Consider the following 16,631-nt stretch of genomic DNA (forward strand, 5'->3'; position numbering starts at 1 on the left):
AGACCTTGGAGTTTCCACGCTTACACAGACTGGGAGCGGACTACGCATGTACAGTTCTGCAGTTCTAAATTCTTTAGGCCCAGCGCACATGTGCAGAAAGGAAAAACGGCACGAAAACCTGGATCATGTGACTGGGAGCAGAGCACCATTGAAGGTAAGAGTCCTAAGCAGCGGACAGGGATAGGGGACAGAGAAAGGTCCCAAAAGACGAGTGCCTGACATGGGATAGGGACAGGAAGAGGTCCCAGTTAAGTGAAGAGAGGAGCAGAGGCTCCAAGCAGGAAAAGGGCTGCAGTTAGTAGACTTTAAATGGAGAGGGATCAGTTGAAGCCCTGGCAATTGAAGAGCGCAGCAGATGGTTGGTGACTCCGTACTGTGGGCCTCTGGGGTGAAAGTACCCCTTTGGAGTAGTACTGTTCTGCTTGGCGCTGCTGAAGAGCTGAAACTGTGCTTGAGTGCAGGTTCGGGAATCCAGTGGAACAGAATATTGAGACACGAGATCGAAAGCTTGCAAGTTGGACTGTCATTGAGGCTGTCCAAGTGGAGCAATTTGTGAAGAGAATTCCAAGGCGAGATCTTCAAAGGTGAAGACTAGAATCTCTTGTGAGAGAGACATATCACATGACTGGTTGACTCACAATGTTTACTGACGTCGGGTGGGTTGTTGAGAAATCTGACTTGGTCACATCTACCATTTAGTGTGCAATGCGGCGTGTTTGACCACAGTTTGTCTGTTAATTTGCATGTGTTGGGATGGTGTTGGTTATAGAAAGTGTCTGTTAAAGGAGTCTTCGTATTTTTACGTTAACAGCAAATATTTATTAACTACTTGTAACTATATACAAATACCCAAAGGGTACAGGCATGGAGCTATTTCCATCATAAGTTTGAACATGTCTCTGGCCAACACCACACTGACTCTAGCTCTAGGTCATGTGCCTTCTTAGATCACTGTATAGGCAGTACTGTACTCAGTTCCACATTAACTCTGTATATACTAGATCCTTCTACCACAAAATGTACCTCATACTCTAACATTCAGGGTTAACACAAGATAGATATTGTAAATTGTTTTATCTTTCTCACTTTGTATAGTAAAGTTTATTTGTTTGGTCAAAACAAATCTTGTGGCTTTATTCTCTTAGCAGGTGTCTTGAACGTCAGCTTTAAATAAAGTTACTGATTCCCTAACTGGATCTTATCAAAACCTTGGGAGTCTGATTATAACAATATAAAAGGTCTAAAGTCTGTTTAAACATTTGCCCAAGATACTTCTTTTTCAGAGTTTACCAATATGGTGAATGGCACACTGCCACAGTATAATGAACATGCTGTCCTCCATATTGAATGCTTTTGTGCTTGAAAAATGGGCATGCCACCATCTAATTTCTGGGCCTCTGTTTCCTCCCTGGTTTCCAGTTTTTAAATCCAATTTGCTACCCTTCCATTAAATTCCATAGCCCTTAATCCTCTCCCAATAGTCTCCAGTTTGGTTTTGAAAGTCCATGCACACCCATTTAAATACACGTCCTCCAACCACCATATCTTACATATCCCCCAAGACCAATTTGTCAAGCGCAATCTTCCATTCTGATTTTTGTTTTGCTGTTTCTAATTATTTTTCCTTTGTGTGGATATCTAGAAATTTTATCTTTAATCTTTCCAGCTTGGTAACTCATCTGCAGCCATCTATTACAACATGCCCCATTTAATTTTGGCATTCCTTTTCATAATCAAAGTCAGATTTCATTTAAAATCTTCTGTATGTGGTTTAACAATTAAAAGTCATTAGTGGATAGAAATATATTCTGAATTGAACATTTTGAAATTACAGGGTTGTAGCTGATATTGGTGAAATTTGCACTGTTATTAATACAATTGCGGCTAGTCTCTTCTGTTCGAACTGTATTTTTGCTAAAGTTAGTTTTTCTGTTTCCAGTTCTACACTTACCTCTTGCTCCAATTCAATTTTAAGATTGCTGGCCACAAATTCTTGAATTTCTTGTTTCCTCATTTTCAGTTGAAATTCTATCGCCAACTGACTAAACACACTTTTCAATGTATCAGTACACAATGCCTTTAAACTGTTCAAAGTTACTTCACACTGTTCTAAAAATACACTAACCTCGAAAATGGACATTTTGTTTAATATGGGATCACTTTAGTATACAATAAAACTGTACTGGCATTTTAAATTAATTCTAGAGATTAATTTAGTTCACACTTCCAATTACTCTCATTCGTCAATGGGTTCAAATCCCAGACGAGCCCTCAAATATCTGTAACGACCAGATTTGGAGGGGTGAACTGACTTCTTTCTTTGTTCACACTCCTGGGTTGGTTATAATAGTCTGAATTCTATAACTGTGTGTAGTTCGTGTAAGAAATAGGCTAGCCAGCTTCCTTAAGTTAACAAGTAAAGAGTTCATTTTAAAACTCACGTAGGAAAAGATGGAAAAATTAACAAAAAGTTTAAAATGTACAAATATGTTCAACTACGCACTAATGCAAAAATACACACACAACACACAACCCCATCACCCAAGCAGGCAAAGAAAGGAATAAAATTCTGCAGAGTATCAGATCTTAAAAATTGGCCAAGTAAAAAGTAAAGTCAGAAAAAACATTATTCACAGATTGTTTACAGCAGAAGGGTCACTTTCCACAGTAGCTGCTGGTACTTGGGTTTCTCACTACAGCAGTCATGGCTGGTTGATTCTCTTTTCTCTTGGAGACAGAGGTGTTGATTCGGAATCCTCCTTTAAAAACTCGGTTTACAGCAAAAAAGTCTCTGGTGGATTTTCAAATCACAAACAGCTCAACTTTAAAAAGAGAGGTGTCAGAGAAAGAGAGTTGTAAGGCTGTTGCCCCTTCTATCCCTGTGGCAACCTATCACACTGTTAGTTCAAATCCAGTATATTTTTACACCCAAGAACTGGGTCACATAACCTATGTGGTTTTAATCTGGCCCTATTTTAACAACTGTCTCTGAGAACTCCATAAAGCACTCTGTCCTTCGCACATGCAACATAGTAGTTGTTATAGGAGTGTCCTTTGCTTAGCAAAGTGTGCTTTTGAAAAAGTTCAATATAAATTTTATATATATATATATATATGTCCAGCTGCTGACATTATAAATTTAATTTCTACACAATACATCTTCATAACAGAGTATAAATCCATTCATACAGTAAGTTACTTTAAATTAGGAAATATAATCTCTTATATCTGAGCACTGAGAGGGGGTTTTAGCTTCAGAAGTTATTAGTTAGGAACAAATCCTAAACAATTTGTTTCAACCGAACCATTTGTTGTTGCTGTCTTGGTAGTCTTGATGACATTTTTATTTTGTTATATCCACTGTTAACTTGGCCCATTATAAACACCAAAAGACTTGCAATGGGGTCTGTGAACACTCAAGAGTGAACGCTCAAGAATAAGCACCCAAACAATAATAGCTGTCAAGACACAAGCAAGCATATGATAAAAAGTTCTTAATCATCCATACAGAACTCCAGATACAGTTATGAACATAGAAGTTTGTATTTAAAAATAGTGGATTAACTAACTAGACAGCTTGGCAATTTTCTGCTTTCATCATCTACCAATTCTCACCAGCTATTTTTCTCAGGATTTTAATCTGCTTCAGCATTTTAAATAATTTACCTGATGGTTTATATATTGAAGCTTTTACCAGATCTCTCTCACTCTCAGTTCACGGGAACTTCTGGATTTTGCCTGGCAACCCAAGTTTACTCCCCCTTTCTCCGTTGGTGGAAGGAGCCACAACTCCACTTTCCCACTGTTCAATCCCTCAGGATTTTTACATAATACAATTGGTATACCTCGCATAAATTGACAAAAATACTTTGATAAATCATCTCACCAGTATCCAAAGTCTTAACCCCATATTCTTCCCACTAAAATTCCATTTATTGGTCTGTTAATTAATGATGATTGTTGTTTCAAAAATTACTCAACACTGTCACCAAAATTTGCTCGCACAAAAAACACACAAAATGTAACAAAATGAAATTATAATAGAATATACATTCATATATTGTAAAGACAAGATTCATGCATATTTAGAATTTCAACCAAGTTCACATGCACGTAATTCAAATTTTTGTGCCTAGTCCACATTCATTGCCATCACAAGTTTCAAAGGAATAGTACATGGAAATAGAGTCTCAAGCAGAAACACACTTCAGGACTGCAACATGTTTGTAAGCTAAAAAAATAATAATAGGCTGAAATGAGGGATTACTTGTTAAATTACCAGTCAGACATCCAGTTGAGCATGTTAACAAACCCAAAGTCTTCAGTTGATAAATTAAACTTAGCAGTTGGAATTTTCAGCTGTTGCCAATGAGTGGAATGAAGTGAAGTAAGGGAGTGGAGTGAATGAGAGAGGAAGACACACCATGTCAGTTATACTATTCACCCCGATTCTAAGGAACCTGAGGGTAAACCACGGTGATTTCTAACTTTAAGAGAGCAAGGTAATGAAGAACTAGGGTCTGTGAAAGAGGAGAAAGAAAGACAGCAAGAGATTTATTTGTGGTTACCATACTGCTATCCAGAACGTATTATTCCAAATGAGGCAGAAAAGTTATGAAAACTGAGGCAGGAGTAAAATAATTTTTTTTCCCAGTAGTTTATATAATTTAAGTAATTAAATTAAGATTCTGAGCTAACAACATTGTTTGGGATTGAGATTTTTTATGATGCTAAGGAGGACTGATGTTTGTATCAGGGCTAGAAGAGAATGTTTGTTATCAAGCACATTGAAGTGGAACGTGAACATTCTGACTGGCATAAATCAGATCCAGACCATTGTAAATGAGCATCTGTTAAGATATTGGTCATTAAAAACTCAACAAAGTAAAAGCCTACATGGGCTGGAGTACACAGATTCAGCAAGAACAACAAATCTACTATGAAATTTAACTGTCAAGAAGAGGGAACCAACAGGAGGGAAAATCTTATTAGATCTTGTCCTCATCAATCTGCCTGTCGCTGAAGCATTCATCTATCTATGACCACATTGGTACGAGTGACCACCGCACAGGCCTTGTGGAGACAGAAGTCCTGCCTTCACAATGAAGATACCATGCATCATATTGTGTAGCAACAGATCTAGCAACTCCTCAGATACTGAAGCAGTCTGTGTCCATATGCAGTAAGAACTGGACAACATTCTGGCTTGGACTGATAACTGGCAAGTAACATTCGTGCCACACAAATCCCGGGCAATGACCATCTCCAACAAGAGAGAATTTAACCATCACCTCTTGTCATTCAGTGGCATGCCATCACTGAATCCTTCATTTGGGGGGTGCGGGGGATGGGGGTTATCAATTGACCAGAAACTGAACTGGGCCAGCCACGTAAATACTGTGGCTACAAGAGTAGGTCAGGGGCTGGCAATTCCACAGCGATTAACTAACCTCCTGTCTCCCAAAAGTCTGTCCACTATCTGTAAGGCTCAAGTCAGCAGTTTGATGGAATACTCTCCATTTGCCTGGATAAGTGCGGCTTCAACATCAATTAAAAAGCTTGACACCATCCAGGACATAGCAGCCTGTTTGATTGGCATCCCATCCACCACCTTAAACATTCATTCCCTCCACCATTAATGCACAGTGGCAGCAGTGTGTACCATTTACAAGATGCAGTGCAGCAACTTGCCAAGCCTCCATCGATAGCACCTTCCAAACTCCGGACCTCTACCACTCAGAACGGTAAGGACAGCAGATTCACGGGAACACCATCAACTGTGAAGTCCCCTTCAAGTCACACATAGTCCTGACTTGCAACTATGTTACCGTTCCTTCACTGTTTGATCAAAATCCTGGAACTCCTTTCCTAACAGCACTGTCAGCATATCTGCAACAGATGGTCCGCAGTGGTTCAAGAAGACAGCTGACAACCCTCTCAAAGGCAATATGGATGGGTAACAAACAATCCACATCCCATGAAAGAATAAACAAAAATATTGTTGCAGAAAATTATCCTGGACACGCTCAGAAAATTCACTACCTTTCTGAGATGTCCTAATCAGCTTATTCCAATTTATATGAAAGTTAAAATCCTCTTTAAGAGGCACTCTGCCTTTTCAATATGCTTATCTAATCTCAACATTTATATAAGCTACCACTTCACAGCTACTACCAGGGAGTCTATATACAACTGCAGTCTTAAATCCTTTTTTATATCTTAATTCTACCCATAAAGTGTCCACTGCTTGCTTACCTCGCACTGCATCCTCTCATGTCATTGAAGTGATTTCATCCTTGATCATTAAGGCATAAGAATTAGGAGCATGATTAAGCCATTTGGCTCCTCAAGCCTGCTCTGCCATTCAATATCTTGGCTGACTTGACTGTGGCCTTAACTCCACTTTCCTGCCTGCCCTGACAGAGTCCTCAACTCCCTTGTAGATCAAAAATCTGTCTGACTCAGCCTTGAACACATTTATTGATCCAGTCTCCACAGTCTCTGGGATAAAGAATTCTAATGATTAACAACCCTCTAAGAGAAGAATTTCCCCCTCAACGCCATCTTAAATGGGAGATACCTTATTTTTAAACTGTGCCCCCTGGGCTAGTCCTCCCACCTGCCATTTTCCCTGCCTTAACCATCTTAACTGTATCGCAGCATTGTCTCAGTAAAAGCTATCAGGTCATATCCCACAAATTGAATTTGTGACTTCAATTCATTCCTTGTACTCCATGTAAGGACTATTTATTTGGACCACATATCCAAACCTGACCTTCTGCAACTTTCCACTTTATACATTAATGATCTAGATGAAGGAACTGAGGGCATCCTGGCTAAGTTTGCAGATGATACAAGATAGGTGGAGGGACAGGTAGTATTGAGGAGGCGGGGAGGCTGCAGAAAGATTTGGACAGGTTAGGAGAATGGGCAAAGAAGTGGCAGATGGAATACAACGTGGGGAAGTGTGAGGTCATGCACTTTGGTAGGAAGAATAGAGGCACAGACTATTTTCTAAATGGGGAGAGAATTCAGAAATCTGGAGTGGAAAGGGACTTGGGAGTCCTAGTCCAGGATTCTCTTAAGGTTAACTTGCAGGTTGAGTCGGTAGTTAGGAAGGCAAATGCAATGTTGGCATTTATTTCAGGAGGACTAGAATATAAAAGCAGGGATGTGCTGCTGAGGCTTTATAAGGCTCTGGTCAGACCACATTTAGAATATTGTGAGCAATTCTGGGCCCCATATCTCAGGACGTGCTGGCCCTGGAGAGGGTCCAGAGGAGGTTCACGAGAATGATCCCAGGAATGAAAGGCTTAACATATGAGGAACGTTTGAGGACTCTGGGTCTATACTCGATGGAGTTTAGAAGGATGAGGGGGGGATCTGATTGAAACTTACAGAATACTGAAAGGCCTGGATGGAGTGGACATGGGGAAGATGTTTCCATTAGTAGGAGAGACTAGGACCCGAGGGCACAGCCTCAGAGTAAAGGGAAGACCTTTTAGAACAGAGATGAGGAGAAGCTTCTTTAGCCAGAGAGTGGTGAATCTATGGAATTCATTGCCACAGAAAGCTGTGGAGGCCAGGTCATTGAGTGTATTTAAGACTGAGATAGACAGGTTCTTGATTGGTAAGGGGACCAAAGGTTACAGGGAGAAGGCGGGAGAATGGGGTTGAGAAACTTATCAGCCATGATTGAATGGCGGAGCAGACTCGATGAGCCGAATGGCCTAATTTCTGCTCCTGTCTTATGCTCTAATGTTTTGCTGACACATTTTCTATTTATCTCTCGTTGCTTAACTGCTTTACATCTTTATGATTTACCTTTACTTGTAATGCCACAAGCATAATTTCTGACTTGGCAGTAGAGCACTTGAGTACTGCTGAAAAGAGACATGCTATCAATGCTTTATGTTTTGTACTCATTAGAACGGATTTGCAAGAATACCAAATCTCAAAGGGAACAACAATTTATGCTGCATGAAATGAGGGTGCTGACTGATTGATAAGTAGACTGAGAGAGGTAGCACCATCTATTTGGTCATACATGATGTCATTAAAATTGAACTCAACTGCACAAGTTGCTGAATTCAGAAGTTCAATTAATACTGATTCAGACAATGGCAGCGCTTCTAGGTCACCATAATCTAGTGATATAGTGCATGTCTATGGCTTCCTTGAGAGGTACATTAGTGAATAGGCTTGCAAAGTTGAACAAGCTCATGGACATGGCATTGCTATCGATATGCAAGTCCTGTATAGTCCTTGCAAAGGTGAAGCAATCCTTCACCTTGTATGTGGAAAATTTGCTCAGCATTGGTTATAGCAACTCACGCAACCATTTGATCAACTGATGTTGTGCAGAACAAATCAACACAATGTATGCCCAAATAGATGCTGTTGAATGAATTGCCTAAGAAAGGCTAAGGAGATAGTTCGCAAATATTTAACGAGGGCTTAGGTACATATTTGAGGAAATGGGTGACAAACGTATTAGTTTTTGGGATCAGCCAGATAAATTCCAGTTTCTTCTAATCCTGTACTTCTCTACATTCTTAGGTTTTGGGGAGGGAATAACCAAGTTATTTGTTCCTTCAGTAATGTTTTGCCTAGTAGTGGGTATTGTTGTAAAGCTTGTATTTATCAAAGTCAGAAACATTCTTACTTCAAGTCATGAAATGATCTACTGCTTCAGAAAAATTTGCTTTCTTATGGCAAGTGAAGAACTTGTCACATTTTGACTGCCCTGGAATAATAATAAACATAGCAGATCTTGGATTACCCACCAGCAACAGCACCAGGCAGGGAGCAATTTTTCAGTCTTTAATAAAAGAACCACTGTCAGTTCCCGAGGTCCCCATTCACCAGAAAAAGATGCTTATACAACATGCTTTACTGAACTTTTTTCTTTGAATTCCTCAGTAAAGCTCTAATGTCTTCCGTCTCCCATCGGTAAACTCTTCTGTCTGGCTATGAGTTTATCTTCATCTGTCCACTAACAAATATATTAGGATTTTTCCTCATCAGATAGCAACCATATCTTTTCCCTTTCTTTTTACGCAACATTTCCCTTTAACTTATACCTGCAATTACTCTATTACTCATATTTTGTGCCTACATTTCACCATCATGTGAAAACGCCTTAACTTGTTTTCGCAAATTTTATGCCTCCCCTCCTGACAATTCCCAAATATTCTTGTCCAATTAGGTTTGAACTTCACTTCTGCACAGACTTCTTTCTTCCTCAGTTGTCTGAATCGTTCCTCTGAGGAATTTCTGCTGGAAACTCCAAAGGAAAATTTGCATTGGCAACTGTTACTTTAAGTTTTTTCTTAATGTCCTGTGTTGCATATCATAATTTTCAGAGAAGACAACTTGTTGAAAATGACAGGTTATTTCATGTAAAAGAGCATTGTGTAACATCAGAAGTTGATATCTAGGTATCATATCTATACCTAGAGTGTCCAATGCGAATACATGCTCAGTTTCTCTGTATCAACCAAAGTATAATTACTTATCTGCAGAAAGTGCATTTCAATAAAAAACTACACACATTGGCCCGATACTTCTGGAGTGGCAGCCAGCTTCGGAAAGCTACCCCGCTCCTAATTTTCTGCATCATTCCAGAGCTCCACATTTCTGGCTGGGACTCCGGATCCCAGCTTCTCCGGAAATATGGAACATACATGAAATGGAACCACTTCTTTGTAGCGCTGCATTGTGGGAGGAGACATGCCACACCTCTTTTTTATAACACTAGCTGCCATATTCTGGTAAGTAAAGAGTTTAAATGTCCCAAAGCTTCTTTGAAAAGCTACAGAGAGAAGGGGGTCATGGGTGGGGTAGGGGGTAGGGTGGGTTGAGTAAGGAGGTAGGATGGGTGGGGTAATGGGGTAGGATGGGTGGGGTAAATAAATCTATTAAGAACAAGGTTGACCAAATTCAAAGAGAGGTCAAAACAAGTTATATCCCAAGGATAATGCACATATTTCTTAAATATTTTAACCAATAAAAGTTCAAAACGACTTTAAAGCACTGTAATTATTATTCATCAAAATGAGATGTTTGAATTTTGACTGATGCTATACAAATATGTTCACAAAAATAAATCACACCCAAATCCTATTTGTTTCCTTGACTAATCTACCAGAGAGGAGAAAATTATTTTTTTTAAAAGGCAATAATAGCAATATTTAAAATGTTAATATAATATGAAGTGGAACTTCTTTGTTCCACTTGTGGTCAACTTGCTTGGCATAGTAATGTGCCATGTGGGCAGAAAAGTCTGTGCTTATTTGGCTAATCTTATTCCTGTGGCTGATTCCCATCTACTGATCGAAGTATAAAGAAACAATTATTGATTAAAGACAAAACTTGCCATTGCCTAGACTGCCTCTGTTCCCGCAGGTAAATTGCCTGCTAAAATTCACTTTTTAGATTCACATGTTAAAGGTTCTTTGGACACAGTGTACTTACACAATGCATAATAAACCATGCATCAGCATAAATCATATACTGCAGCACAGGATCAGTAAGTGGAAAAGAACTGTAAGTAAATTGAAGGTGGGAAAAATAGTTTGAGATAAATTTGTCATAAATTGCATTGGTAGAATGAATGCACTAAAACAGGGTCATTGTATTTACCACATCTCCAACTCACTATGAAAATAGCTAAACGGTGACCATCGAAGTTTCTGCATGTTTTAAGCAAATCAACAGTGCTCACAGGGGTGGGCACTCATGGCCCAATCCTGGTGCCTCGTCTTCAGCCTTGACTGTGGGGTGGTCTATGCTGCCGGGCAAGAGATAGGTTTTCCGCACTCCCCCCCCACCACCCCCCCCACCCCCCAACCACCACCCCCTGCCAACTCCCCACCCGGGTTGTGGCTGGGGAGTTTTGCTGAAGGAGTTTGGTGGTGACGTGGGGTTTTATTGAGGGGTTATTTATTGAGGGGAGGGTTTTATTGAGGGGGTTTATTGCTGAGGGTGGGGGTTAATAGTCAACCTCTGCTGGAATTCTGCATGGAGCATTAACTCAACATGATTCATTCTCCATTCCAGCAGAAAGCCAAATGAGGCATCCACGCTCAAAGCACTGGCACTTTCTGCATTATATTCTGGTGCGCTAACATGACAAACTACAGAAAGTTATGCCCACTGCTGACTATTAGACTGACCACAGGCTGGTTCAAGCTAACATTGCATTCAGAATCAAACCATTACTCAAAAGGAAAGGTTCACAAAGAAACTACAAGTTCACAGACTCTATATACCAGAAGAAAAAGCAGTTTTCCAGAGCAAGCCTGAAGACAGACTCTGCAATGACTTGACTCCAGGGAGTGATATTAATCCAGCAGCGCAGTGGCTGGGGAGTTTAGCTGAAGAAGTTTGGTGGTGACGTGGGGTTATCTGTGGTGATATCTGTCCTATAAGAAATAACTGCAAAAGTGGCTTCGCAACTAGAAGAAATCAAGATAATCATAACAGAAAATGCAGGTCTGGCAGCATCTGTGGAGAAACAGAGTTAACTCTTCCAGTCCAAATGACTCGTCTTTGCTTTCATCATAGAAGTCAAGGTTGTTTTGATGAAAATTATATAAAAATGCAAGAACTTATTCAAAAGATACACTCCTGTCACAATAGATTACTTCTATGTCCCGGTTGCCAAAGCTGCATTTAGGGAAGCCTGTGGCACTCTGCAAATCAAACTCCAAATCATCGAAAACAACTGGTGGACAACGCTCGCTGAGAGGATATAAATGTACGCAGATATGAGAAATATGAGATCCTTCTATGAAGTCTTGAGATCTGTACATCAACTTTCCTACCAGGTGCAGGCACCAGTAAAATCCTCAGATGACACAACCCTGCTTATAGATAAAGAGACCATCCTGCACTGATGGCAAGGACAATTTGAGAGCCTATTTGGTGACCAGTGGATGTACAGGAGATTTCCATCATGAATATCTCCCACAGAGACGTGAAGTCTGAGCTGGATGAAGCATCAATCCATGAAGAAATAACTACCCCTATAGCACAATTAACATAACACAAAGTTTCCACAATATATGGGATTCCAGCCGAGGTCTATAAACAGGGAGGAAATGTGAACTTTGTTAGGTTGCAGGGGACAATTTCAAAGTTTGTGGATGTCACAAAACTTGGGAGATTTGTAAACTGAGGAGCTCAGTGTAGAACTTCAAAAGGAAATTGACACATTGGTGGAGTGGGCAGATAGGTGGCAGATGAAGTTCAATGCAGAGAAGTGAGAGGTGATAACACTTTGGTACAAAGAACATGGAGAACCAGTATAAAATAAAGGATACTATTCTAAAGGGTGTGCAGGAGCAGAGAGAATTGGGTGTATATGTAAATAAGTCATTAAAGGTGGCAGGACAGGTAGGGAGAGCTGTTTCTAAAGCATACAGTATTCTAGACTTCATTAATAGGGGCATAGAGTACAAGAGCAGGGAGATTATGATTAACTTATATAAGACGACACTGGTTAGACTTCAGCTGGAGTATCATGTACTGTTCTGGGCACCACACAATAGGAAGTATGTGGACTTATTGGACAGAGTGCAGAAGAGGTTTACGAGAATGTTTCCAGGGGTGAGGCACTTCAGTTATGAGGAAAGACTTGGGCAGTTGGAACTGTTTTCCTTGGAGAGGAGAAGGCTAAGAGGAGACTTGATAGGAGTTTTCGAAATCATGAGGGGTCTGGACAGAGTAGATAGGGAGAAATTGTTCCTGCTCGTAAATGGATTAAAAACTAGAGAGCACAGTTTTAAAGTGTATTGCAAAAGAAGCAAATGTGAGGTGAGAGAAAAAACTTCTTCGCACAGCGAGTAGTAAGGGTTTGGAATGCACTGCCTGGAAATGTGGTGGAGGCAGGTTCAATTGAGGCATTCAAAAGGCCACTGGATGATTTTTTAAAGAGAAACAATGTACAGGGTGATGGGGAAAGGCAGGAGATTGGCACTAAGTTAAAATGCTCAGAAAGCCGGTGCAGACACATTAGGCCGAATGGCCTCCTTCTATCCCATAACAATTCTGTGATTCTGTGCCAGATTTTGGAAGATACTATCCATATTGAGGCACTCTCCAAGGTTCTCTGCCATTCTCTGTCAACTACACGAAGGCCAGGAAGGTCAGGTCCAGCAAAATGGAGCTTTCTCAGACAGCTCCCCCATCTCCAAAGGTGTTAAGTAAGTCTGTGTTTTGGCACTGACCCTTTTCTCTACCTATTTCAGTATGATGCTTCAAGGGGAAAAGATAGGCTTGACAGACAGCATATACATCCACTTCCAAATAGACAGCAGTCTCTTCAAACAACAATGTTTACCGCACATAGTAAAACCACAGGGCTGCTTTTATGGTGCTGCTTCTTTCTGACGATTGCATCATTGGCACTCATGGAGGAGGCAATGCAGCTCAATATAAACTGTTCCTCTGAGGTAGCAAATGCCTTTAGCCTTACTGTTAGCCCAAAGAAAACAGAAGTGCGATACCAAACATGACCCTGAGGAAATTACAATCCATTGCAGGTCAGCATTGACAATGATGCAGACCTCAATGCAATAGAATAGTTTACTCAGTAGTTTACTCTGAATAGTAGCTCTGAAGAAGTGTCAAACGGACTCAAAATGTCAACTGTTTTTCTCCCCACAGATGCTGTCAGACCTGCTCAGTTTTTCCAGCATTTTCTGTGTTTCTAATAGCTTACCTATCTGGATAGTATTATCTCAAATGATGCTGTCAACAAGTAGATAAAATGTGGACTGTTGAAGGTCAATCATCCCATTGGCCACCTCTCGAAGCGTGTCTGATGAAACCATTTACTACGCACGCATATCTACCAAAACTCAAGTGTACAAAGCGGGTGTCCTCACCACCCTCTTCTATGGGTCAGAATCATGGGTTCTGTACAGTAAACAAGTGTGATTGCTGAAGGGCTTCAATCAACGCTTTTTTTTTAATCCATCATGAACAGCATGGTGGGTGTACCTGCACCGCATGGTCTACAGCAGTTCAAGAAGCGGAACAGTGGAATCTGGGTTTCCTTGTACATGAAACACAAGAAGTTAACATGCAGGTACAGTAAAGAATTAGGAAGGCAAATGGAATGTTAGTCTTTATTGCAAGGGGGATGATGTGTCAGAGTAACTAAGTCTTGCTACAACTGCTAAGGCATTAATGAGACCACATCTTGAGTACTATGTACAGTTTTGGTCTTCTTATGTAAGGAGGGATACATTTGCACTGGAGGCAGCTCAGAATAGGTTCACTTTTTGATTCCTGAGATAAAGAGGTTGTCTTAAGAGGAAAGGTTGAGCTGATTGGATCTATCGTCACTGGAGTTTAGAAGAAAGAGAGGCAAGGTTATTGAAATATAGGGGGCTTAACAGGGTGGTTGCTGAGAGGATGTTTCCTGCTTGAGGGGGAATCTAGAATGAGGGAACATAGTTTCAAAATAAGGGATGCTCATTTAAGAAGGAAATGAGGAGGAAATTCTTCTTACAAAGGGTTGTAAATCTTTGGTATTCCCTACTCGAGAGAGCTGTGGAAACTAAGCCATTGAATATATTCAAGGCTAAGTTAGCATATTTTTGAACCACATGGGAGTCAAGGGTTATGGGGAACAGGCAGGAAAGTGGATTTGAGACCAAGGTCAGATCAGCTATGATCTTACTGAATGGTGGAGCAGGCCCAAAGGGCCAAATAGCCCATTCCTGCTCGTTTTTCATATGTGTTTACAGCAGCTATTTTTATCCAGTGATCTTTCTTTGAACATGCTAAAGAATTTCAATATTCCCTATCATGAGAGAGAACCAAAATCAGACTCTCAGCATTGTATGTGTGACCTGAGTAAGGTCTTTTACAGTGAAAAGAATGTATTTGTAGTTTTAAATGTAAAGCTCACTGCAATAACCCTAACATCCTATATGCTTTGCAATAGCATCACCACATTGGTTATGGACTTTCAATAACTTATGCAAGATATCCCTCAGGTCCTTTTTCCTGTTCAACAATCTGCAACACAACTCAGCATAGTCTTGCCAAATTGGGGCCTAGTCTAGTGCAGCTCCCCTCCCACAGAGAAAAACTGACCCTGAGCCAGTGTCAACCAGATCTTCCCATCCTCCTCTTCTCCAACACACCCTGCCTGTCTCCTCTTCTAGCTATCATGCTTTCTGTCCATCTTCAACTCCGCATCTGAAGAAATGGACCCTACCCAATGCCACACATGCCTTCTATTGCTCCTTCTCCTGCAGGTCTCCCCCCAACTGGCCCCTTCCATTTTCACTGTTCTTCCACATTCACATCCATACCCATCTCTCTTCTTTCTCTCACCTCCCCTCATCCACCTGGATCCACTTATTCTGCCATTTTATAACTGACATGGCCTGAATAATAGGCTTGGTTGATTAAAAATACCACATGGCTTTTATACCATCTAAATATCTTTCAGAGAAACAGAATGCTAAGTCATCATTCGAAATGCTGAATAAAAATTTTTAAGAACTTAAGCAATATTGATTTAAGTAGATTTTAGTACATGATATGGCTCCATTTTAAGGGCAGGTGCACACATTTTAAGTATTTCTCTTCTATATTGCAAATTGAACAAAAATATTACATAGTACAATTTGTCTCTTTATATGACTTTAAAATGCATGCCAGAATTTTGTCATCAAAAGACAACAATTAATAGAAAATGTTACCTGTAATGCACAGTTTATCATTCTGACTGTGTAGTCAAATTGTTGGTGATCCAGTATTGCTCGATTTTGTTGAACATGTAGACTTAGCTCCTGTATGAGACACTGCCGTGCTACCCGTCCCTTCAGGGCGCGCAATGCAGCTGGAAGGGTCTAGCAAAGCAAACACAACAATTGAAAATATAAACTTGAAAAGCAAATCTCTTAATACTTTAATTTGAGCTGTGAATTGAGCTGTGAACTAACATTTTACCATTACAACGTCACAAAACTATCACTACTAGAGGATTTTATTTCAACCGCAATAAATTATTTTAGCAAGAAGTTTGTTTCCTGTACCTTCACATGCTTTTCTCCCTTGGAGAATGGTGTGGGGTTGTTGGAAGGACTTTTCATGCTGATTAAAAACGTGCTTTGAGCCACATGTACACTCTTTCCATGGCCAACAAGTCCTGGAGTGGGACTTGAACCTATGGGCTTTCTGGCTCAGAGGCAGAAGTGCTACCAACTGAGCCACTCAGCTCCACATCATGAAGTCATAAAATTTAACAAATTCCCTTTGGTTTATTTTTATATGTGATGGTATATTAATTATTAATTGATCAGCTATGTTGTATCAAGTCTCTGCTATGTAGATCTAGAAAAATTGTTGTAATTGCATATAATTCACATTGCATCAGAAAAACAACATCCTAGAAACCAATGTAACAAAAATGGATTTGCAACTTGATGTTGCTGATTCTGCAATGATAGTCAGCTGAGGCAGGAATTTGGAGATCAACAGAATCTCTTTAATTTAAATGATAGAAAATCAAGGAATGCAGGTCTACAGTTTCCTAACCAAGATTCTCTGCAAGTACTGCTTTTCATCACAGCTTATCGTTTTGAGAAATCAGCCCTGTTTGCTCA

General features: G+C 40.2%; 1 protein-coding gene across 1 annotated transcript in view; it reads right to left on the reverse strand.

Moving 5' to 3' along the window:
• sbf2 (SET binding factor 2) overlaps window positions 1-16,631 on the reverse strand; it is a 665,078-nt gene that overhangs the window by 218,908 nt on the left and 429,539 nt on the right. Inside the window, exon 16 of the mRNA XM_041196757.1 lies at window positions 15,726-15,875. Within this exon, the coding sequence (XP_041052691.1) occupies window positions 15,726-15,875 (150 nt within the window). The remainder of the gene's footprint in view (window positions 1-15,725; window positions 15,876-16,631) is intronic.

This window comes from Carcharodon carcharias, chromosome 10 (assembly GCF_017639515.1).
Source record: "Carcharodon carcharias isolate sCarCar2 chromosome 10, sCarCar2.pri, whole genome shotgun sequence".
NCBI classification, from domain to species: domain Eukaryota; kingdom Metazoa; phylum Chordata; class Chondrichthyes; order Lamniformes; family Lamnidae; genus Carcharodon; species Carcharodon carcharias.